Source organism: Falco naumanni, chromosome 19 (assembly GCF_017639655.2).
Source record: "Falco naumanni isolate bFalNau1 chromosome 19, bFalNau1.pat, whole genome shotgun sequence".
NCBI classification, from domain to species: domain Eukaryota; kingdom Metazoa; phylum Chordata; class Aves; order Falconiformes; family Falconidae; genus Falco; species Falco naumanni.
In genome coordinates this window covers 557,877-581,032 of record NC_054072.1, presented here as the reverse complement: position 1 = coordinate 581,032, position 23,156 = coordinate 557,877, and the positions used below count along the sequence as shown (strand labels likewise).

Below are 23,156 nucleotides of genomic sequence, written 5' to 3'. Positions count from 1 at the left end.
AACCCACCCCCAGGTTGCGAGGGTGCTGTTTTCCAGGAATCCCACCCCGGACGTTTCCCAGACTCCCAGCCCCGCTGGAGGCTGCGCAAAGGATGCTCAGCCTGCAGCAATGCAGGCTGCAACCCGGGACCGGGAAATTGGGGTGAATCCTCCAGAACTCAGGAATCCTGGGGAAGCCATCACCCCAACCCGCTGGGAAGGCTTCGGGGGGGGTGGGGCTCTGCCCTTTCCACCCATCCCTTCACTCCTCTGGCTCACGCCGCTCCGCGAGGATGCTCCTATTTTACGGGGCTGTGTCCCTACAGCGAAAATGCATTAAATTGATTATTGCTTATGGAAAAATCTTTGTCCTTAATTAGGAACTGTTAAACTCGGACGGGGAGCTGAGGGGGCTCAAGGAGGACTGTAATGAGCAGGTGGGCTCTGCCCTGAGCCCCCCGAACAAGCCAGATGTGGGCAGGACCCTCCCGACGCCGACGCCGTGCACAGCTGTGTCACGACAGTGACTGCACCACACTGGGTACCCGGCCGTGCGCGATATCACACCGTGCGTAATAACTGGTGCTGTTCCCTTATAGCGCACCGCGTGCTATTTCCCTTTATTAGACTGTAATACAACAAACTGCACTTATTTTTAAATTTAATTTGGAATTCATTTTTGCCTGACTCGGCAATCAGCAGAAGTCCTGGGCTGGCAGAAGCAGAAAATATGGGGAGAAAAATAAAACACGCTCCTGCCTGGCAACTGTGACCCCTAAAACTGCCACCCCCAACAGCCCTGCTCCCCAATAGCTGTGACCCCTAATGACTGTGACCCCTAATAACTGTGACCTCTAATAACAGTGGCCCCTAAAAAACATGGTCCCTAGTAACTGTGACCCCCAATAACCCTGGTTCCCAATAGCCGTGACCCCTAAAAACCAAAAATTCCTGGTTTCTAATAACAGTGATCCCTAAAAACCGTGACCTCTAAAAAACATGGTCCCTAATAACTGTGACCCCTAATAACCGCAGTCCCTAATAGCCATGACCCCTAATAATGGTGATCCCTAATAACTGTGACCCTGAAAAGACATGGTCCCCAGAACTGTGACCCCTAACAACCATGACCCGTAAGAACTGTGACCCCAAAAAACCATGACCCCTAAAAACAAAAACCCCATGGCCCCTAATAACTGTGACCCCTAAAAACCAAAAAAAAAAAGATCCCTAAAACCTGTGACCCCTAATAACCCCGGTCCCTAATAGCCATGACCCCTAATAACCCTGGTCCCTAATAACCCTGACCCCTAATAACCCTGGTCCCTAATAACTGTGACCCCTAATAACCCTGGTCCCTAATAACTGTGACCTCTAATAACCCTGGTCCCTAAAAACCCTTGTAACTGTGACCCCCAATAATTTCCCCCCCTGCTCTGCTCACTTCCCATGGGGGCGACGTTCCCCCCCACCCTCTTTGCCTGAGCCGCCCCCAGGCCTCCCCCGCCTCCCACCCCCCAGCACATCCCCCCACTCCCCATTTTTCACCTCCATGCCCCCCACAGGCCACCCGCTTCCCGCTGCCCCCCCAGGGAAAAGCGAGGTGAGCCGTCCTGGGAGGCTCTTCTCCCCAGAAGGGAGGACGGGCAGCATTTTTCGGAGGGGAATCACCACGGGGGTGGGACTGGGGTGAGGGACCCCCAGGGCGGACGGCGCGGGGTGCCCACCGGCCTCAGGTTTGATGGCCAAAAGGGCAATTTTCCCAATTTCCCCCTTTTTCCAGCCGCCCCAGGGCTCCAGCATGGGGGGGTCTAACAGTGCCATCTACCGAAACAGTTATTACCCCCCCCCCCCCCATATTTTTATTTTCCCCAACGAAAAAAAAATTCTCCACATTTTTAGGGACACGCGACACCTCCCAGCCACCGCCCCCCATTCCCCGCCCCGTGGGTCAACACCCCCCGCCCATCCCCAGGACGTCAGGCCTTGTGTCCCCCCCCTGACCCCAGTGATGCTTCGGGGTCCCTGTTGGGGTCAAGGTGTCAGCTCTGAGTGGGGAAACTGAGGCACAGGCTGTGCCCCCCCTGCGGCGCAGCACCTGCCCCGCTCGTTTGGCCAGGATGGGTCCCACCTGCGGCTCGTTGGGCTGGGGGGAGGGGGGGGGATTTAAGGGCCTTTTTTAAGTGATTTCCCCTCTTTTTGGGAGGCAGCACCGTGGGGTGAGGCTGGGGTGCAGGATCTGTCCCTTTCCCAGGTATGGGGGAGGCTAGCGGAGCTGGGGGGCAGCTGCCAGGGGTCCTGTTGGCCACCCCGGCCCCCGAGGTGCTGGAGGGGGTGCTGAGCCAGCGCTACGGCCCCCTGCCCTGCCCCGCCGCCATCACCCGCCTGCGCCGGCAGCCGGCTGGGGGGTACGAGCCCACCAGCAACCCCGAGGGCATGCTGCAGCGGCGGCAGGCCGCCAACGCCAAGGAGCGCGAGAGGGTGAGGGGACACCCCTGGGACCCCCAACCCCCCTGGACCCCCCTGTGACCCCCAAAGCCCTGTGAGCCCCCTGAACCCTCCCTAAACACCCACCCCCTGAACCCCCCTGTGACCCCAAACCCCCCTGAACCCCCCATGAGCCCCAAACCCCTGTGAGCCCCCTGGACCCCCCCTAAACACCCACCCTCTGAACCCCCCTGTGACCCCCAAATCACTGTGAGCCCCCTGGACCCCCCCTAAACACCCACCCCCTGAACCCCCCTGTGACCCCCCTGAACCCCCATGACCCCCCGAACCCCCCTGCACACCCACCTCCCTGAACACCCTGTGACCCCCCTGCACCCCCCCCGCACACCCACCCCCCTGACCCCCCCGTGACCCCCTGCCCCCCCTGCACACTCACCTCCCTGACCCCCCCCTGCCCCCCCATGACCCCCCTTGCACACGCACCCCCTTGAACCCCTCCATTAGCCCTGGAGGGGGCCCCAGTACACCCCGGGGGTGGGGGTCTAACCCTTGGGGGGGGCAGTATAATTCTAGAAGCCCCAGGTCTGACCGGGGGGGGGGTGGGTGGGTCCCCCCCAGTCTGACCCTGGCGGAGGGGGGGGGGGGGGAGGATGGACGGGACGGACCCTGCCTGACCCCGGTGGGGGGGGGGGGTTCCCGGTCTCCCCGGGGGAGCCTCGGTGTGACACTTGGGGGGGGCGGTCGGGGGTCCCGCTGTGACACGCTCTGCCCCCCCCCCCCCCCGCAGATCCGCACGCTGAACCGCGGGTTCTCGCGGCTGCGCGCGCTGGTGCCGCTGCTGCCCCGCGACCGCCGCCCCAGCAAGGCCGACACGCTGCGCGCGGCCGCCCGCTACATCGCGCTGCTGCGCCGCGTGCTGCGCCGCGGGGGCGCGCAGGTACGGGGGGGGAGGGGCGGGCAAGTACGGGGGGGGGGGGAGCCGACGGGGGCACCGCGGGGGGAGGCGCGTGTGCGGGCGGGGGGATGGGGGCACGGCGGGGGGGGGGGGGCGCAGGTACCGGGGAGGGGACGGGGGCACCGGCGGGGGGGGGGGGCACTGTTGGGGGGTCAGGTACGGGGAGGGGGGAGCTGGGGGGCGCAGGTACGGGGGGTGGGGGTCCGCGCGCTCGGGGGTGTGCAGCGGTTTGCTTGCTTGACGCTATCCAGGTTACAATTACAATTAATTTTAAAATGAATATAACTTTTATTATTTTCTTAAAATGTCTTAAAATGTTAAGTTTCAAATGTATTAAACATTTATTTTCTTTTTTCTTTTTATTTTTTATTAATTTTTATTCCGTTTTAAAATTTTTCATTTTATTATTTAATCTTTTTGATTATTTACTGGAAAAATTTTATTTATTTCCATTTAGTTAAAATTTTAAAACGTGGGTTTATTTCAATTTTCTTTTTAATTTTTTAAATTTTGAATTTCTTTAATGTAATTATTTTTATTTATGCTTTTATTGTAAAATTTATTCTGTTACAACGATCGGGGGGGCCCCCCGCCGCCCCGCTCCCGCGGTAACCCCCTTCCCTCCCGCAGGGCGACGCTGCCGAGCCGGAGCCCGGGGCCAGCGGGGCGGTGCCGCCGGGGGGAGGCGTGGCCTGGCCTGACCCCGCCTCCCTGCCCCCCGGCCCAGCGGGGGGGCCGGTGAGTGGGGGCTGCCCTGGCCCAGGGCAACTGGGGGGGCACTGGGGGGGTGGTGTGGGGGGGCGACACTGTGGGGGTGGGGGACACTGGAGGGGAGCGACAGTGGGGGGGCACACGCGGGGGGGACATACTGGGGGGGGCACTGGGGGTGTGTGGGGGGGGACAAAGTTGGGGGTTGACACTGGGGGGGTCTGTGGGTGGGGGGGACAGCGGGGGGAGCTACGCCGGGGTGGGGGTGGGGGGGACCCCCTGTTCCCTGCAGGGCCCCCCCCGGGCACAGTGTTTTGGGGAGCCCCTGCTTTACAGCAAACGGGGGGGGGGGAGGGGGAAGGGGGGGTTCAAATCGGCTGTTTCCCCCCAAAATGTTCCAAAAGTGGGGAAAAAAAATAATTTAATTTTTCTTTTTTAAAGGTTTTTCCAGCCAACCCCTGAACGCCCCCCGGGGGGGTCCGGCGGGGCCCATCCTGACGGCCGAGTCCAACGGCGGGGCGCTGATTTCTGGGGTGCTGGGGTGGGGGGCTGAGCTGTAATTAATTACTCTATGCAGATGTCATTAGCAGTGCCCCGCCCCCCCCCCCCCCGGTAGCGGCACCCGATTCACCGAACCTTAATAAAAGGGGTTTTTGGGGTGCCGGTGCGGGGTCCTCTCGCTGTTGATGGGCGCGGGGGGGGGGAGGGGGGGGGCGGTGTGAGTTCCCCCCCACCCCACCCTGGGGGCGGGGCCGCGCGTGCCGGGCCGGCAGGGGGAGCTGGTCCTGGGGGGGGGGGGGGGGGGGGGGCGGCCCTTTGTCAGGATGCTCTGAGGAGGAGGTGGGTGATGGCAGCATCCTCCCGGCCGCAGCATCCTCCTCCGGGGGGGGGGGGCGGCTTTTGGGGGGGGGGCTGGGGAGGGGGCACACACCTACTGCATGCCGCCCCCCCTTCCCTTTTGCCTACCCCCCCCCAAGCTAGCTGCATGCAGAGCTGGGGGGCTGCACCCCCTCCCCCCCCGGGCCTTCATCCTCCCTGGGGGGGGGGGGGGGAATCCCACCACCCTATCAACCCCTATCCCTGGGGGGGGGGGGCGCAATGCTGCATCCCCCCCCTTAACCCCTTAATTTCTTTATTTTTGTAATCTCCATCCGCCATCCCTGCGGCTGCCGCAGCGGCGCTGGGTGCGGTGAGGGCGGAGGCGGCTGGGGATGCTGGGGGGGGGGGGCTGGGTGTGTTGGGTACCCACCCCCCCCCCCGGCACTGAGCGGTGGGGGGGGGGGGCCCTTAGACACCCTCTGCTCTCCCTCCTTCCCCTGGGGGGTCCTGCTGGGATGCTCAGGACCTTACCGCCGCCTGACGCTCCCCCTCCGCCGTGGGCTGGGGGCCACCGTGGGGACCCCCCCCCCCCTTCCCCCGGAATTTTCGCCTGGAAAAGGCCCCCCCCGCATCCTGCTGAGCCAGGTCGGTCCCGCAGCCACAAAATTGGGGGGCGGGTGGGTGGGGGGAGCTCTGCTTTCTCAGTGGGAGGGGTGCTGAGCAATGGGGGGGGGGGGGTCTGCAGGTGGCAGCCCGGATTGGGGGGGGGGGGGGCACCTTGGGTTTGGGCAACAGCTCCCCTGCATGCACCCCCGTATTGGGGGGGGGGGGCAACACCTCTGCAGCAGCACCCCCAAAGCGCATCGTTGGTGACACTGGGGGGGGGGGGGTCGTGTTGGTGTTTGGGGATCTGTGGTGGGTGGCATGGCTGGGCCCCCCCCCCCCCCCCCCCCCCCCCCCCCAAACGTGCGGCGTTGACCCCCGATGGGGTGCAGCCCCATCTGGAGCCACCCTGAGGGCCTGAGCCATTGGTGCCGCTGCCACTGGTGCGCCGAGCTGTGCCCGTCCTCAGCCGGTGCCACCACCCAGGCGCCGAGCTGTGCCCGTCCCCGGCTGGTGCCACCGGTGTGCTGAGCTGTGCCCGTCCTCAGCTGGTGCCACCACCCAGGCGCCGAGCTGTGCCCGTCCTCAGCCGGTGCCACCACCCAGGCGCCGAGCTGTGCCCGTCCCCGGCTGGTGCCACCGGTGCACTGAGCTGTGCCTGTCCTCAGCCAGTGCCACCACTGCCACCGGTGCGCTGAGCTGTGCCTGTCCTCAGCCAGTGACACAATTGCCACCCGTGCGCTGAGCTGTGCCTGTCCTCAGCCAGTGACACCACTGCCACCGGTGCGCTGAGCTGTGCCCGTCCTCAGCCAGTGCCACCACTGCCACCGATGCGCTGAGCTGTGCCTGTCCTCAGCCAGTGCCACCACTGCCACCCGTGCGCTGAGCTGTGCCTGTCCTCAGCCAGTGACACCACTGCCACCCGTGCGCTGAGCTGTGCGCATCCTCGGCTGGTGCCACCACCCGTGCACCGAGCTGTGCCCGTCCTCGGCCAGTGCCACCGGTGTGCTGAGCTGTGCCCGTCCTCAGCCACCACTGCCATGACCGTCCCTGGGCGGTGCCGCCCCCTCCCAGCTGATGTCCCCTCCCGGCCGGTGTCCCCTCGGGCCGCGCCCCGGGCGGGTGGGGCCCCCCCGCGTTATCTGTGGGGCGCAGCTGGGGCTGTTTTGGTGGCTCCTCGGCAATCTGTGTCGGGGGGGCTGCCCCCGTCCCCCCGCAGGATGAGCACGGCCGCCAGCCCCGAGCCCCTGCCCTCGCCCCCCGGCGGGCCCCGCTGCCTGGGGGGGGCGCTGCCCCCCGGGGACCCCCAGCTGCTGCGGGGGCGCAGCGCGGCCGCCGGCCTGCGCCAGGACTTCAGCATGATGGAGCAGAAGAAGCGGGTCACCATGATCCTGCAGAGCCCGGTGAGCGCCGTGCCCGGCCCCCGGCCCCCTGCCCCCGCCCCTCCCTCCTGTCCCCGTCCTGTCCCCAACCCCATCCCTCCTGCCCCCGCCCCTCCCTCCTGTCCCCATCCTGTCCCCCAACCCCATCCCTCCTGCCCCCGCCCCTTGTGTCCCCGTCCTGTCCCCAAACCTCGTCCCTCCTGTCCCCATCCTGTCCCCAAACCCCATCCCTCCTGCCCCCACCCCTTGTGTCCCCGTCCTGTCCCCAACCCCATCCCTCCTGCCCCCACCCCTCCCTCCTGTCCCCATCCTGTCCCCAACCCCATCCCTCCTGCCCCCGCCCCTTGTGTCCCCGTCCTGTCCCCAAACCCCATCCCTCCTGCCCCCACCCCTTGTGTCCCCGTCCTGTCCCCAACCCCATCCCTCCTGCCCCCACCCCTCCCTCCTGTCCCCGTCCTGTCCCCAACCCCATCCCTCCTGCCCCCGCCCCTTCTGTCCCCGTCCTGTCCCCAAACCTCGTCCCTCCTGTCCCCAACCCCATCCCTCCTGCCCCCGCCCCTTGTGTCCCCGTCCTGTCCCCAAACCCCATCCCTCCTGTCCCCAACCCCATCCCTCCTGCCCCCGCCCCTTGTGTCCCCGTCCTGTCCCCAAACCTCGTCCCTCCTGTCCCCGTCCTGTCCCCAACCCCATCCCTCCTGCCCCCACCCCTCCCTCCTGTCCCCATCCTGTCCCCAACCCCATCCCTCCTGCCCCCACCCCTTGTGTCCCCGTCCTGTCCCCAAACCTCGTCCCTCCTGTCCCCATCCTGTCCCCAACCCCATCCCTCCTGCCCCCGCCCCTTGTGTCCCCGTCCTGTCCCCAAACCTCATCCCTCCTGTCCCCCAACCCCATCCCTCCTGCCCCCACCCCTTGTGTCCCCGTCCTGTCCCCAAACCTCGCCCCTCCTGTCCCCATCCTGTCCCCAACCCCATCCCTCCTGCCCCCGCCCCCTTGTGTCCCCGTCCTGTCCCCAAACCTCATCCCTCCTGTCCCCCAACCCCATCCCTCCTGCCCCCACCCCTTGTGTCCCCGTCCTGTCCCCAAACCTCGCCCCTCCTGTCCCCATCCTGTCCCCCAACCCCATCCCTCCTGCCCCCGCCCCTTGTGTCCCCATCTTGTCCCCAAACCTCATCCCTCCTGTCCCCATCCTGTCCCCAACCCCATCCCTCCTGCCCCCACCCCTTGTGTCCCCGTCCTGTCCCCAAACCTCGTCCCTCCTGTCCCCATCCTGTCCCCAAACCCCATCCCTCCTGCCCCCGCCCCTTGTGTCCCTGTCCTGTCCCCAAACCTCGTCCCTCCTGTCCCCATCCCTCCTGCCCCCACCCCTTGTGTCCCCGTCCTGTCCCCATCCTGTCCCCAAACCCCGTCCCTCCTGCCCCCACCCCTTCTGTCCCCATCTTGTCCCCAAACCTCATCCCTCCTGTCCCCATCCCTCCAGCCCCATCTTGTCCCCCAACCCCATCCCTCCTGCCCCCACCCCTTGTGTCCCCGTCCTGTCCCCAAACCTCATCCCTCCTGTCCCCATCCTGTCCCCAAACCCCGTCCCTCCTGCCCCCACCCCTTCTGTCCCCATCCTGTCCCCCAAGCCCATCCCTCCTGTCCCCATCCCGTCCCAACCCCACCCCTTCTGTCCCCCGACCCTGTAACCTCCTGCCTCCCAACCTTGTCCCTCTTGTCCCTATCCCTCCTGTCCCCGCCCTGTCCCTCTGACCCTGTAACCTCCTGTCCCCGTCCTGTCCCCACCCCTGTCACTCCTGTCCCCACCCTGCCCCTCCTGTCCCCAAGCAAATGCCACCACGTGTTGGCTGAGGGCACAACCCCACCTGGCTGGTGGTGCCACCACCATCATTGTGCCACCAAGCTGGCAATGTCCCTGTCACTGAGCTCATGGTGCTGCTACCCACTGAGTTGCTAGTGCCACCGGTGCCACCATGCCACCAAACTGGTGTCACTGGGAATGCTACCACCACTGTTCTTCCAAGCTGGCAATGTCCCTGCCACTGAGCTCGTGGTGCTGCTACCCACTGAGTTGCCAGTGCCACCAGTGCCACTGTGCCACCAAGCCGGTGGTGCTACTGGCAGTGCCACCCTCACCGTGCCACCTAGCCGGTGATGCTGCCACCGCCGGTGCAGTTGGTGCCCCCAGAGGGTCCCCGCCGGGGGTGACGTGGGGCCGGGGTGCCGCAGTCTTTCAGGGAGGAGCTGGAGAGCCTCATCCAGGAGCAGATGAAGAAGGGGAACAACTCGTCCCACGTCTGGGCGCTGCGGCAGATCGCTGACTTCATGGCCACCACGTCCCCCGCCGTCCTCCCCACCTCCCCCATGGGTACGGCGGCACCCAGAGGGGCTCTCGGGGGGGGTGGGGGTGTCACGCGTGAGTGAAGCGCTTGGGGGGGTTGGAATTTATGGTGAGAAAATATCCCCCAGGGCTCAGTTCCAGTAGGAAAGGGGCAAGGGGGGTGGGAGGGGATCAGGGATCATGGGGACAGAGGGGGGCACTCTGCAGACCCCAATGGCCACCCCCAAAACCTTGGGGACCACCAAACTCTGGGGTCCCTGAAACCTTGGGGACCACCAAAACCTTGGGGACCACCAAACTCTGGGGTCCCTGAAACCTTGGGGACCACCAAACCCTTGGGGCCACCCAACTTTGGGGTCCCTGAAACCTTGGGGACCACCAAAACCTTGGGGACCACCAAACTCTGGGGTCCCTGAAACCTTGGGGACCACCAAAACCTTGAGGGCCACCAAACTTTGGGGTCCTTAAAACCTTGGGGACTATCAAACCCTTGGGGGCCACCAGACTTTGGGGTCCCTGAAACCTTGGGGACCACCAAACCCTTGGGGCCACCCAACTTTGACGTCCCTGAACCCTTGGGGGGCCACCAGAACATTGGCGCCAGCAGACTTTGGGGTCCCTGAACCCTTGGGGGGCCACCAGAACCTTGGCGCCACCAGACTTTGGGGTCCCTGAACCCTTGGGGGGCCACCAGACTTTGGGGTCCCTGAACCCTTGGTGGCCACCAAACCCTTGGTGGCCACCAACCCCAGCTCCCAAACCCTCCTCTCCCCAGTCCCCGGGGAAGCCCCCATGTTTGCGCGGCGGTGTCACGCCCCCCTCCCCACCACCTGCTGACTGGGGGGGGGGGGGTGACATGTCCCCAGGGCTGGTGGCCGTCACCCCCATCAATGACCTGCACGGGGCCGAGGGGCCGGCGCTGGCCAAGGGCGAGCGGCTGATGCGCTGCAAGGTGGGCAGCATCCACCGCCTGCTGGACCTCTACGGCTGGGCACAGCTGGGGCACGCCGCCGTCACCGTGAGCCCCGGGGGGGCACGGGGGGGGCTTGGGGCGGGGGCTTGAAACTGTGGGGAGGGGGGTGTAAAGGTTTTGGGGGGGTGAAGGTTCTGAGGGGGCGATTTAAGGTTTGGGGGAAGGGTGTGAGGGTTTTGGGGAGGGTTTCGGGGGGGGTTGGGGGGGATTTGGGTTGGGGGGGGGCATTTAATTTTTTGGGAGGGTTGGATTTGGTTTTGGGGGGATTTGGGGTCTTTTGGGGGATTTGGGGTTTCATTCTGGCGGGTATTTGTATTTTGGGGGGTTTTAAGGTTTAGGGAAAGGATTTAAGAGTTTTGGGGGAAGTTTGCGGGATTTGGGTTTTTTTGGGGGTATTTGATTATTTTGGGGGGTGGATTTGGTCTTGGGGGTTGGGGTCTTTTGGGGGATTTGGGGTTTCATTCTGGCGGGTATTTGTATTTTGCGAGGATTTAAGGTTTGGGGAAAGGATTTAAGGTTTGGAGGGGATTTCATTTTGGGGGGGGGATTTGGCTTTGGGGGGCTTTTGGGGGGATTTGGGGTTTCGTTCTGCAGGTATTTGTATTGGGGGGATTTAAGGTTATTTGGGGTTTGGGGGAAATTTGGGGTTTTTTAGGGGGGCATTTGTATTTGGGGATTTAAGGTTATTTGGGGTTTGGGGGGGGATTTGTTTTTTGGGGGGTGTTGGGGGGGATTTGGGTTTGGACGATATTTAATTATTTTGGGGGGTGGATTTGGTTTTGGGGGTTGGGGTCTTTTGGGGGATTTGGGGTTTAATTCTGCAGGTATTTGTATTTTGGGGGGATTTAAGTTTTTTTGGCGTTTTGGGGGAGATTTTGGGGTTTTAGGGGGTGATTTGGGATTTGGTTTTGACGGCTATTTGTATTTGGGGGATTAAAGGTTATTTGAGGCTTTGGGGGGGATTTGGTTTTGGGGAAAATTTGTTTTTTTGGGGGAGGGATTTGGGGTTTAATTTTGGGGGTATTTGTGTTTGGGGGATTTAAGGTTATTTGGGTTTTGGGGGGGGAATTTGGTTTTTTGGGGAGACTTGGGGTTTAATTTTGGAGGATATTTGGGGGCATTTAAGGTTATTTGGGGTTTTGGGGGGATTTGGGTTTTTGGGAGGGTGGATTTGGGGTTTAATTTTGGGGGGATTTGTATTTGGGGGGATTTAAGGTTATTTGGGGATTTTGGGGGATGGATTTGGGGGAATTTGGGGTTTATTTTTTGAGGGTAATTATATCTGCAGGGATTTAAGGTTATTTGGGGTTTGGGGGGGATTGGGGTTTGGGGGGGATTTTGGTTTTTTTGGGTCATTTGGGGCCACATTTGGGGGGATATTTCTATTTGGGGGATCTAAGGTTGTTTGGGGGTTTTGGGGGGACTTTTTTTTTTGTGGGGGGAGTTGGGTTTGGGGGTATTTAAGTTTTTTTGGGGGGGTGGATTTGGTTTTGGGGGATTTGGGGTCTTTGGGAGGGTTAATTCTGGAGGGTATTTGGGGTCATTTAAGGTTATTTGGCAGTTTGGGGGGATTTGGGGTTTATTTTTGACAGGTATTTGTATTTGGAGATTTAAGGTTATTTGGGGGGATTTGATTTTTTGGGGAGGGATTTGATTTTGGGGGGATTTGGGGCTTATTTTTTGGGCAGGTATTTGTATTCGGAGGGTTAAGGTTATTTGTTTTTGGGGGGGATTTGGCATTTAATTGGGGGGTATTTGTATTTGGGGGGATTTAAGGTTATTTGGGGATTTTTGGGGGTGGATTTAGCGTTTGGGGGAATCTGAGGTTTATTTTTGGGGGTAATTATATCTGCAGGGATTTAAGGCTATTCGGGTTGGGGGGGGGAATTTTGGTTTTGGGGGTCATTTGGGGTTTAATTTGGGGGGATATTTGTATTTGGGGGGGTTTAAGGTTATTTGGGGTTTTGGGGGGGATTTGGGTTTATTGGGGGTTTTAAGGTGATTTGGAGGATTTCAGGTTTTGGGGGGTTGGGATTTGGTATTTTGGGGGAATTTGGGGTTTGACTTGGGGGGAGTTTGAGGCTTTGGGGGGATTTGAGGGTTTGGGGAGGATTTGTTTGGGGGGGATTGAGGGGTTTGTGGGGCGTTTTTTGGGGGGTTTGGGGAGCTTTGGGGGGGTGGAGTTTTGGGTAGGTTGGAGGGTTCCGAGTGCTTTATTTGGGGGGGGGGGGGGGGAGGTTTTTGTGGGGTTGGGGGGGATTTGATGGTTTTGGGGGGCTTTGGGCGGGTGGGGCTTTTGTGAGGAGTTGTTTTTTTGGGGGGGGTGTCTTTTTCTGGACAGTTTTGAGGGAGTTCTTGCGGGGGTAGATGTTTTGGGGAGAGGCTGGGGGTCTATGGGGTTTTGAGGGGTGGTGGGATATTTGAGGGGGTAAGGGTTTTTTTTTTGGAGGGGTGGTAGGTTTGGGGGTTTTTGAATATTTTTTTTTTTATACTTACACGTTTTTTTCCTGGCGCAGCTGCGGGTCAGCAAGGAGCAGGAGCATTTCTTGGTGGCCCCGCAGGGGCTGGCGTGCAGCGAGGTGACGGCGGCCAGCCTGGTGAGCGTGGCCGTGTGCCCCCATCACCCCCCCGGGGGCTGGGGCGGGGGAGCAGCCGGACCCGAGCCCCTCCCCCGCCGCCTGTGTGTCCCCCCAGATCAAGGTGAACGTGCTGGGGGCCGTGGTGGAGCAGGGCAGCACCGGCTTCGCCCCCGACGCCCGCAGCTTCAGCCTTCACGCCGCCATCTACGCCGCCCGCCCCGACGCCCGCTGCATCGTCCGCTTGCACACGCCGGCCACCGCTGCAGTAAGATGGGGGGGGATTTGGGGGGGGGGGGTGCTGCCCTGCCCGCCCTGCCTAACCTGCCCAACCTGCCCTCCCTGCCCCCCCTCCCTGCCCTCCCTGCCCGCCCTGCCCCCCCTCTGCCCTCCCTGCCCCTCCCTGCCTGCCCTCCCTGCCTGCCCTCCCTGCCTGCCCTGCCTGCCTGCCCTCCCTGCCTGCCCTGCCTGCCCTGCCCTCCCTGCCCTCCCTGCCTGCCCTGCCTGCCCTGCCCTCCCTGCCTGCCCTGCCCACCCTGCCTGCCCTGCCTAACCTGCCTGCCCTGCCCGCCCTCCCCACACTGCTTGCCCTTCCCTCCCTGCCCTCCCTGCCTGCCCTGCCCTCCCTGCCTGCCCTGCCCGCCCTGCCTAACCTGCCTGCCCTGCCCGCCCTCCCCACACTGCTTGCCCTTCCCTCCCTGCCCGCCCTGCCCGCCCTGCCCTCCCTGCCTGCCCTGCCCACCCTGCCCGCCCTGCCTGCCCTGCCTAACCTGCCTGCCCTGCCCGCCCTCCCCACACTGCTTGCCCTTCCCTCCCTGCCCTCCCTGCCCTCCCTGCCCGCCCTGCCCTGCCCGCCCTGCCCTGCCCTCCCTGCCCTGCCCTCCCTGCCTGCCCTCCCTGCCTGCCCTCCCTGCCTGCCCGCCCTGCCCGCCCTGCCTGCCCTCCCTGCCTGCCCTCCCTGCCCACCCTGCCTGCCCTCCCTGCCTGCCCTCCCTGCCTGCCCGCCCTGCCCACCCTGCCCACCCTGCCCGCCCTGCCCGCCCTGCCCGCCCTGCCCGCCCTGCCCACCCTGCCCGCCCTGCCCGCCCTGCCCACCCTGCCCTCCCCTCCCTGCCCTCCCTGCCCACCCTGCCCGCCCTGCCCGCCCTGCCTAACCTGCCTGCCCTCCCTGCCCTCCCTGCCCTCCCTGCCTGCCCTCCCTGCCCACCCTGCCCGCCCTGCCCGCCCTGCCCGCCCTGCCCGCCCTGCCCGCCCTGCCCACTCCACTGCAGGTGTCGGCCATGCGCTGCGGCGTGCTGCCCATCTCCCGCGCCGCGCTGCTGCTGGGTGACGTCGCCTACTTTGACTTCCACGGAGAAGTGGAGGACGAAGCCGATCGGGTCGAGCTCCAAAAATCCCTCGGTCCCACCTGCAAGGTGAGGGGACGGGGAGGGGACACCCCACTGCTCCCGTCCCCCTCTCCTCGTCCCGCTGACGTTCCCTGCCCCGTGCGCGGTGCTGCAGATCCTGGTGCTGCGCAACCACGGGGTGCTGGCGCTGGGTGACACCGCCGAGGAGGCCTTCTACAGCATCTTCCACCTGCAGGCGGCCTGTGAGATCCAGGTGAGCGTCCGGGGCGTCCACCGAGCTGTGTGGCATCAGCCGCCAGCACCGTGCCCAGGACCACGCGCCGAGCGGTGCCGGGTCTCTGCAGCCAGTTCCTTACCCTGGGACCATGCACCGAGCGGTGCCGGGTCTCTGCAGCCAGTTCCTTACCCTGGGACCGTGCACCGAGCGGTGCCGGGTCTCTGCAGCCAGCGCGGTGCCCCAGGACCATGCAATGAGTTGTGCCGGGTCTCTGCCACCAGCTCCATGCCCCAGGACTGTGCACCGAGCGGTGCCAGGTCTCTGCAGCCAGCGCGGTGCCCCAGGACCGTGCACTGAGCTGTGCCGGGTCTCTGCCACCAGCTCCATGCCCAGGACCGTGCACTGAGTTGTGCCGGGTCTCTGCCACCAGCTCCATGCCCCAGGACCGTGCACCGAGCGGTGCTGGGTCTCTGCAGCCAGCGCGGTGCCCCAGGACCGTGCACCGAGCTGTGCCGGGTCTCTGCCGCCAGTGCGGTGTCCAGGACACGCCAGCGCGGTGCAGCCGGGGGGGCCGTGGCCGTGCCTGGGGCCGCGGCCGTGCCTGGGGCTGTCCCACCGCCTCCATCCAGCCCCATCAGCCGCATCTCCCTGGGCTCCGCAGGTGTCTGCGCTGGCGAGCGCGGGCGGCGCAGAGAACCTGATCGTGCTGGAGCGCGCCAAGCACCGGCCGCACGAGGTGGGCTCCGTGCGCTGGGCCGGCAGCACCTTCGGGCCCATGCAGAAGAGCCGCCTGGGTGAGCACGAGTTCGAAGCCCTGATGAGGATGCTGGACAACCTGGTGAGCACCGGCCAGTGCCGGAAACGCCCCAAAATCTCTCATTTTGTTGTTATTCCCAACCAAGCGCTCCCTGCCTTGTCCAGGGTTACCGCACCGGCTACACCTACCGCTACCCCTTCGTGCAAGAGAAGAGCAAGCCCAAGAGCGACGTGCTGATCCCCGCCACCGTGACAGCCTTCGTCTTCGAGGAGGAGGCGGCCCCCGTCCCCGCGCTGCGGCAGCACGCCCAGAAGCAGCAGAAGGAGAAGACGCGCTGGCTCAACACCCCCAACACCTACCTGAGGGTCAACGTGGCCGAGGAGCAGCAGGGCAGCGCCGGCAGCCAGAAGACGAAGACGACGGTGCGGGGCTGCCGCGGCATCGCGGGGGGCACCGGGGTGGTTTGGGAAGGGGTCTGGCACAGGGAACAGCTTCAGCCTGGCGGCGGGGGGGTTGTGGGTACCAAAAAACAAGGCGGGTGGGGAGGGGGGCTGGGATGTTATTGATCCCGCCCAAACGTGGTGTGCAGAAGTGCAAGCTTTCCTTTCCTCCTTTATTCCCCTCTCCACCCCATAATAATATTTATCTTAATTTTTTTTTTTTTTTTACATTTACAATTTATTTTAAAGTCCCACCTCCCCAGCCCAGGGGGCCAAGCATCACGGGCTTTATTGGGGTCTCCGTTCCGGGCAAGATAATTTATCGAGGACCCCGCCCTACACAAGACACGTTCATGGGGGTTTGGTCCCTCACGACGTGTATTCACGGGGGTTTCGTCTTCGCAACACGCAGTGGCTGAAGGCGGACGAGGTGGACAAGGGCAGCAGCGGGACCCCCATCCGGATCGAGAACCCCAACCAGTTCGTGCCCCTCTACACGGACCCGCAGGAGGTGCTGGAGATGAGGAACAAGGTGAGGTCCCACCCCGAGGCAGGACGTGGGCACGGGGGTCCCGGCAGCCCCCCGGCCGGTGGGGACGGCTCTTTCCCCATCCTCGCTCCGCGTCTCGCCCGCAGATCCGGGAGCAAAACCGCCAGGACGTGAAGTCGGCCGGGCCCCAGTCACAGCTTCTGGCCAGTGTCATCGCTGAGACCAGCCGCAGCCCCGTGCGTCACCCCGTGCCCCCAGCCCTTCCCTGGCATTCCACCAGTTGGGGGGTGGTGTCACCCCATGTCCCCAGCCCCGTGCCCCCAGCCCCGTGCCCCCAGCCCTTCCCTGGCATTCCACCACCCAGGGAGTGGTGTCACCCCATGTCCCCAGCCCCATGTCCCCAGCCCTTCCCTGGCATTCCACCAGCCAGGAGGTGGTGTCACCCCATGTCCCCAGCCCCATATCCCCAGCCCTTCCCTGGCATTCCACCAGCCGGGGGGTGACGCCGCTCCGGGGGGCGTTTCAGTCCACAGAGAGCCACCTGGGGGATGCAGAGGCCAAAGAGGCGTCCCAGGAGGAGGCTCCCCCCGAGCCGGAGCCCCCGAACCCCTTCAGCCAGCTCACCGACCAGGAGCTGGAGGAGTACAAGCAGGAGGTGGAGAGGAAAAAGCTGGGGCTGCAGGGTAGGAGGGGTACGGGGGCGCCCTGACCCCAAACACCCCTTGGGGCCGGCACCCAGCAGACCTGGGGGGCCAGCACGTCTCTCCGCTGGCAGGCGAGAAGGACCCCGCGGCAGAGGAGAGCCAGGCTCCCCCCCGCCACATCGCCCTCCGCCTCCCGGCCGCAGAGCCCGGCACCGACACCGGCACCGAGCCCGGCGATGCCCGCGGAGCCCTCGGAGGGTGAGTGGGCTGGCGAGTGCCCGGCGTCGCCAGCCAAGCGGAGATGAGGAGCGGGGTCTTCAGTGAGCGACTGAAGCGGGGGGATGAGGGTGGCTGTAGCCCATCACCGCCGAAAGGCAGATAAATGTCACCCCACCGTGTCCCCTTGCCTGGGGGGGGGTCCCTGCTCCAGCAGAGCTGAGCACCGGCGGGGGTTCATGCTGCAAAGGCACCAAAGCCGCCACTCGTCTCCAACGTCACGGCGGGAGGATGCTCACGTCCGCCGGTGGCTTTGCGGGGGGGCTGGGGACGCCTCCGTCCCCCTCCTGCTGTGCCGGCGGGTGTGATATTCCCATTATTACACGCTCCCCAGTGCCGATTTATCTACCGAGCGCGGCGGGTCGCAGGGCAGCGGAGAGGGGAGCGGGCAGCGGGAGCGCGCGGCTTCTGGCTTTCTCATCGTGCCTCGTGGTGTCTGTCTGTCTGTCTGTCTCCACAACGTCTCCCTTTCTCTTTCCTCCACGTGTGGCTTTCACCCAAGGAGTTACCTCTGACTCTGAATGCGTGGCGCCGTAGTAAGTACGGAGAGGCCGCCCTTGAGCCTCGCTGCGGGAGGAGGGACGCGGGCGACGGCGCGCCCCGCTAGCTCGGGGTGACCCTGCTCTCCGTGGCCCCTCTCGGACGCGCTCCCCTGGGGAGCGGCGCCCCGCTCAGGGTTTCGCAGAAGGAAATGCCTTGGGTCGCCTCGTTTTCTTTGCTGCCCGCTTTGTTTCCAGCGGCGAGGCCGGGATGGAGCCAGCCGCCCTCCCCACCCGCCTCTTCCCAGCTCTCCATCGCACCGGCGCTTGTCCCGCGGGGAGGGGGGGAAGGCTCCGGAACGCAGCGCCTGCGGCAGGAGGGGATCAGGTCCCAGCGCTCTGCAGCCAGGGGGGACCAAATCCTGCTCCTGCCCAGGTTGAACCGGCGAGCTGAGGGGGCAGTAACCCCCGCAGCGCCGGCCGCTGCCGCCCCCAGCCTCACCTCTCCCCTTTCCCTTGCCAAGGTGACAAGAAGGCGGACGGCGGCCGAGCGCTGACCGATGCCGCCGTCGAGAAGGAGCCGCCGGCAGTAGTGAACGGGAAGGACGAAGAGCAAAGCACCGAGGAGAGCCTGGGCAAAGGGGGGGACCGAACGACCTCCCCTGCCAACACCGACACGGATGCCCCCAAGGAGAAGGAGACGGTGACCAGCAGCCCTGTCTCCCCTGAAGGTTCACCCTCCAAATCACCCTCTAAGAAGAAGAAGAAATTCCGGACCCCGTCCTTCCTGAAAAAAGGCAAAAAGAAGGAAAAGATTGAATCTTGAGTCTCCCCCGAGGCCCCCCGCCGCAGCGGCGGCCGGGAACCGCTCCGGACGGAGGCGCTGAGGCAGAGGGACGGCTCCTGCGTCGTGCGACTGGCCGAGGCGCAGCCGAAAACCCCACAGGAGAGTTGTTTCCTGGGTACTCCTGGCACCAGGCACCGTGTCCCCGTCACCCGCTTTTGGAGGCGGTCACCGAGCTTATGAAAGATTGTGGCCCCCGTTTGCTGCTTGGGGAAACACCCGCTGCCACCTCCCTGCTCCCACGAGCTCCCCCTTCTCCCTCCCGGGCACCAGCCCCTTCCCATGCCTGGGCTGGGGGCTGGTTTTTATTTTTCCCACCCGCCGCTTGCAGAGCCCTTGTTAAATGTGGGGCGCAGCCCCGACCCGCTTGGTTTGAGGAAGAAAAGGGTCTTTTGTTGTTGGGTGGTTGTTTTTTTGGTTTTTTTTTTTTCACCTTCTGTTTCAAGCTCTGCTGGAATGGCGCTGGCTTCACCCCCTCCCCGGGCAAAATTCTTGGCTGCTTTGCCAGGGGGATCGGATCAAGCTGACCGTGTGGGGATTGCTCTCCCTGAAGGAGAGGCCAAGGCGGCTGGGCCTGGGAGCCTTTCCTTCCCGGATCGTAATCTTCTGTCCCGGCCGGAGAGCCGCTTTCCATCCCCTTCTCCTGGTGCTACCACTCCATGTGTTTGCCGTACGAGGACGAGCAGCAGGATTTCAGGCTGCTGGGGAAGCCCCCACCGCACCGCACCGCACCGCACCGCACGAACTGCACCTGGGAAGGGAGTAGAAAAGAGCCTCCGGGAAGTGTCTGTGTTAATTAAAACTGAGCAAAACTTCACTCACTAAGTGCTACTTGGGGATGAACACACGCTGCCCACTCACTTCAGCCAGAGGCACTGCCGATGCCACCACCCCTGTCCCTGCCGGCACGGCCACAGCTCCGCTCGCGCCGACCCCGGGCTCAGCGGGCACTCGCCCACGCCGCCGAGGCCGGATCGTTGCTTTTCCCCAGCTCTGGACTCCCGAGCACAAGTTCAAACCCTCCCCGGCGTTTCCTCGCCTCCAGCGCTCCGTACAGCGACGCGAGCACCGCCACAACCTCCCCGCTGTGCCCGGAGGGAAGGAGAAAGCCGGCCGTGCCTATCTGTCCCACAGCCGCTCCAACCGCTGGGATTTCGGGGACAAAACCAATGGGATCTGTCCCCCTCCTCCCACAAGCCACGGGCGTTTGCCATCTTCCCGGGATGCTTGCCCCGAGCCTGCCTGCACGGGCAGCGCTCCCGTGGGGACGGGGCTTCCCTTCCACAGCCCCACCCGCCAGCGTCGCGGGCTCTGGGGGGGAGCTCCGGTACCCCCCATCTGAGGGCACTGGGTTTCCTTAGCCCAGTATGAGCTTCCTACGTGCCACCACCCTGTTTTCAAAGGCTTTTCGCAGCTGCCAGGCAGCTCTCGGCTTTTGGGTTTCCCTCCGGAGGAGCAGAAAGCCCCTGGACGCAGGGATCGGAGCGCCGGCGGGAGCGGGGCGCTGGCAGCTGTTCTGTGCGGGGCTGCGATACAGGGCAGGCCAGGCAAATTCTGAATTGAAAAGCAAAATGTCAAAAGCTTTTAAAAATCGCAAAACTACGCAGCCGGCAGGTATCCTGCCCGAGCCCCAGGGCCAACCTGAGCCTGGTTTTTGGGGAGAGGGTTTGCCCTGCCCGCTGTCCGCCCCGAGCTCCAACGCCGGTGTTAGAGCCGCAGCTCCCCGTCACGCTCCCACAAGGGACAGGGAGGGGGACAGGGGGACACCCCAAGCTCCTGAATTCACCATCTGCAATGGATGGTGTGAACGCCCGGCGCTGGTGCCTGTCTCTGACAGCGGGCAGCGTTTGAGACGCAAACCACAGCCCTGTAACCATTCCCAGGGGGGTGTGTGTGTGTGTGTGTTTACTGCCACTGGTTTTAAGGCTCTTTGAGGCCATTTTTGTCATCCAGCCTGTACCCCTGCATGACTCGGGCCCCCCCAGGGACAGCTGCATCGCCTCCCCAAGACGGCACGGTCGCTGCCAGGGTGATAACCTGAATTCCAACACTGCCACACATCCGCTGCGGGGCCGGCTGGCGCTGCCGCGGGGAGGCTGCAGCCCCTTCTCCTCTGAGCATCTGTCCCTGGGGGCTTTGCAACCCCTTTTCTCCAAGGGCCAGGGGCTTTGCAGAGGAAACAGGGATTTATTTCCCCGTTCTGGGAAGGTCTGGGGTGCCGGAGGCATCTCACAGCGCAGGGAAGCGAGAGACACCAGTGCCTTTGGCAGGAGGAAGGCTCAAACGGCTGCCGCCGCAATGTGGTCCTTGCTGCTGAGCTGGAGCAGAAACGGGATTGATCACACGTGGGTCCTCGCTGCTGAGCTGGGGCTGGAGCTGGAACGAGATCACACGTGGTCCTCGCTGCTTAGCTGGAGCTGGAACAAGATCACACGTGGTCCTTGCTGCTGAGCTGGAGCAGGAACGGGATCACACGTGGTCCTCGCTGCTTAGCTGGAGCTGGAACAAGATCACACGTGGTCCTTGCTGCTGAGCTGGAGCAGGAACGGGATCACACGTGGTCCTCGCTGCTTAGCTGGAGCAGGAACGGGATCACACGTGGTCCTCGCTGCTTAGCTGGAGCAGGAACGGGATCACACGTGGTCCTTACTGCTTAGCTGGAGCAGGAACGAGATCACACGTGGTCCTTACTGCTGAGCTGGAGCAGGAACGGGATCACACGTGGTCCTCGCTGCTGAGCTGGAGCAGGAACGGGATCACACGTGGTCCTTACTGCTTAGCTGGAGCAGGAACGGGATCACACGTGGTCCTCGCTGCTGAGCTGGAGCAGGAACGGAATCACACGTGGTCCTCGCTGCTGAGCTGGAGCAGGAATGGGATCACACGTGGTCCTCGCTGCTGAGCTGGAGCAGGAACGGGATCACACGTGGTCCTCGCTGCTGAGCTGGAGCAGGAACGGAATCACACGTGGTCCCTCGCTGCTGAGCTGGAGCAGGAACGGGATCACACGTGGTCCTCGCTGCTGAGCTGGAGCAGGAATGGGATCACACGTGGTCCTCGCTGCTGAGCTGGAGCAGGAACGGGATCACACGTGGTCCTCGCTGCTGAGCTGGAGCAGGAACGGGATCACACGTGGTCCTCGCTGCTGAGCTGGAGCAGGAACGGGATCACACGTGGTCCTTACTGCTTAGCTGGAGCAGGAACGGGATCACACGTGGTCCTCGCTGCTTAGCTGGAGCAGGAACGGGATCACACGTGGTCCTCGCTGCTTAGCTGGAGCAGGAACGGGATCACACGTGGTCCTTGCTGCTGAGCTGGAGCAGGAACGGGATCACACATGGTCCTTGCTGCTTAGCTGGAGCAGGAACGGGATCACACGTGGTCCTTACTGCTTAGCTGGAGCAGGAACGGGATCACACGTGGTCCTTACTGCTGAGCTGGAGCAGGAACGGGATCACACGTGGTCCTTACTGCTGAGCTGGAGCAGGAACGGGATCACACGTGGTCCTCGCTGCTGAGCTGGAGCAGGAACGGGATCACACGTGGTCCTTACTGCTGAGCTGGAGCAGGAACGGGATCACACGTGGTCCTTACTGCTGAGCTGGAGCAGGAACGGGATCACACGTGGTCCTTACTGCTGAGCTGGAGCAGGAACGGGATCACACATGGTCCTCGCTGCTTAGCTGGAGCAGGAACGGGATCACACGTGGTCCTCGCTGCTGAGCTGGAGCAGGAACGGGATCACACGTGGTCCTCGCTGCTGAGCTGGAGCAGGAACGGGATCACACGTGGTCCTCGCTGCTGAGCTGGAGCAGGAACGGGATCACACGTGGTCCTTGCTGCTGAGCTGGAGCAGGAACGAGATCACACGTGGTCCTTGCTGCTGAGCTGGAGCAGGAACGGGATCACACGTGGTCCTTGCTGCTGAGCTGGAGCAGGAACGGAATCACACGTGGTCCTCGCTGCTGAGCTAGAAGAGAACAGACACAGGATCACATCAACACTGCAGGTCCCCCCCCAGCCAGGGCATCCCCAGGACCCCCTCTGGGTACCTTTCCCCCTCCCCTGCCACTGTTGCCCCCGCCGCTGGCAGCCTGGCCCCTGGCTCGCTGCTTCCCTTCAGCAAGGCATCCCCGAGGGAGCCGGGCGCCCCGGCCGGGCTCCGGGTGTGGGATTTCTGTGGCGAGGGGACAGGGTTGTGTGGCTGCTGCCAGGCAAAGTGTTGACCCGGTGCCCGCGCGGTGCTGGTTCCGACGCGCCCCCACCATGTTCACACCCTCAACCAACAAGAAGAGAGGCCGGATTCCCACCTTCGGCTCCGGTGTGCCGGCACACCACAGGAAAGGAGGGAAACACCGGGGTTTCAACTGGATTCGGTGCCACGTGGCCGCCTGGGGTGGCTGACGGCCGCTGGACACCCACCGAGATGGGGCCACGGAGGCTGTCGGTCCCCGGCTCTGCCGCCGCTGCCGGAGGGGAGCATGGCCGGGCTGCAGCTGGGTGTCCCCCTGCCTGGTGCTGCCGCTGGTGCCTGACAATCGTCGCTGGAAGTGCTGTGTAACGCCTGCCTGTAAATAAACCCCGTGTTTGGCACCTGCCCGCACTGTGGAGCTTGAAAGGGGGCGGAGGGGGTGTCATGGCCTCCCTGGGGGCTGGGGCCGGGGCTGTTCGAGTTAAGGGGTTTGCTCCCAATTTTGGTGATGGGCTGGGGCTGAGGCAGGGGCTGGGGCTGTTACAAGGGCTACCTTGGTGTTAAGGGGTTTATTCCCAATTTTGGTGACAGGCCTGGGTCTGGGGCCGGTGTCAGAGCCCAAGACTAGGGATGGGGATGGGGATGGGGCTGGGGATGGGGATGGGGATGGGGATGGGGCTGGGGCTG

General features: G+C 63.7%; 2 protein-coding genes across 2 annotated transcripts; both read left to right on the top strand.

Moving 5' to 3' along the window:
- The first annotated feature begins 2,012 nt into the window (after nucleotides 1-2,012).
- Nucleotides 2,013-4,748, top strand: FIGLA (folliculogenesis specific bHLH transcription factor). The gene is made up of 4 exons (XM_040618229.1): nucleotides 2,013-2,460; nucleotides 3,215-3,364; nucleotides 4,013-4,120; nucleotides 4,532-4,748. The coding sequence occupies exons 1-4, from the start codon at nucleotides 2,236-2,238 to the stop codon at nucleotides 4,550-4,552; spliced, it is 504 nt and encodes a 167-aa protein (XP_040474163.1). The 5' UTR covers nucleotides 2,013-2,235; the 3' UTR covers nucleotides 4,553-4,748.
- A 562-nt stretch (nucleotides 4,749-5,310) lies between these two features.
- Nucleotides 5,311-22,870, top strand: ADD2 (adducin 2). Its single transcript, XM_040618204.1, is given in 16 exon segments — nucleotides 5,311-5,554; nucleotides 6,732-6,915; nucleotides 9,121-9,259; nucleotides 10,099-10,250; nucleotides 12,722-12,802; nucleotides 12,900-13,049; nucleotides 14,053-14,196; nucleotides 14,285-14,383; nucleotides 15,009-15,185; nucleotides 15,269-15,526; nucleotides 15,957-16,076; nucleotides 16,181-16,270; nucleotides 16,561-16,717; nucleotides 16,810-16,856; nucleotides 16,858-16,936; nucleotides 17,958-22,870. Coding segments are annotated over 15 exon segments (2,178 nt in total). The 5' UTR covers nucleotides 5,311-5,554; nucleotide 6,732; the 3' UTR covers nucleotides 18,260-22,870.
- The last annotated feature ends 286 nt before the right edge of the window (nucleotides 22,871-23,156 follow it).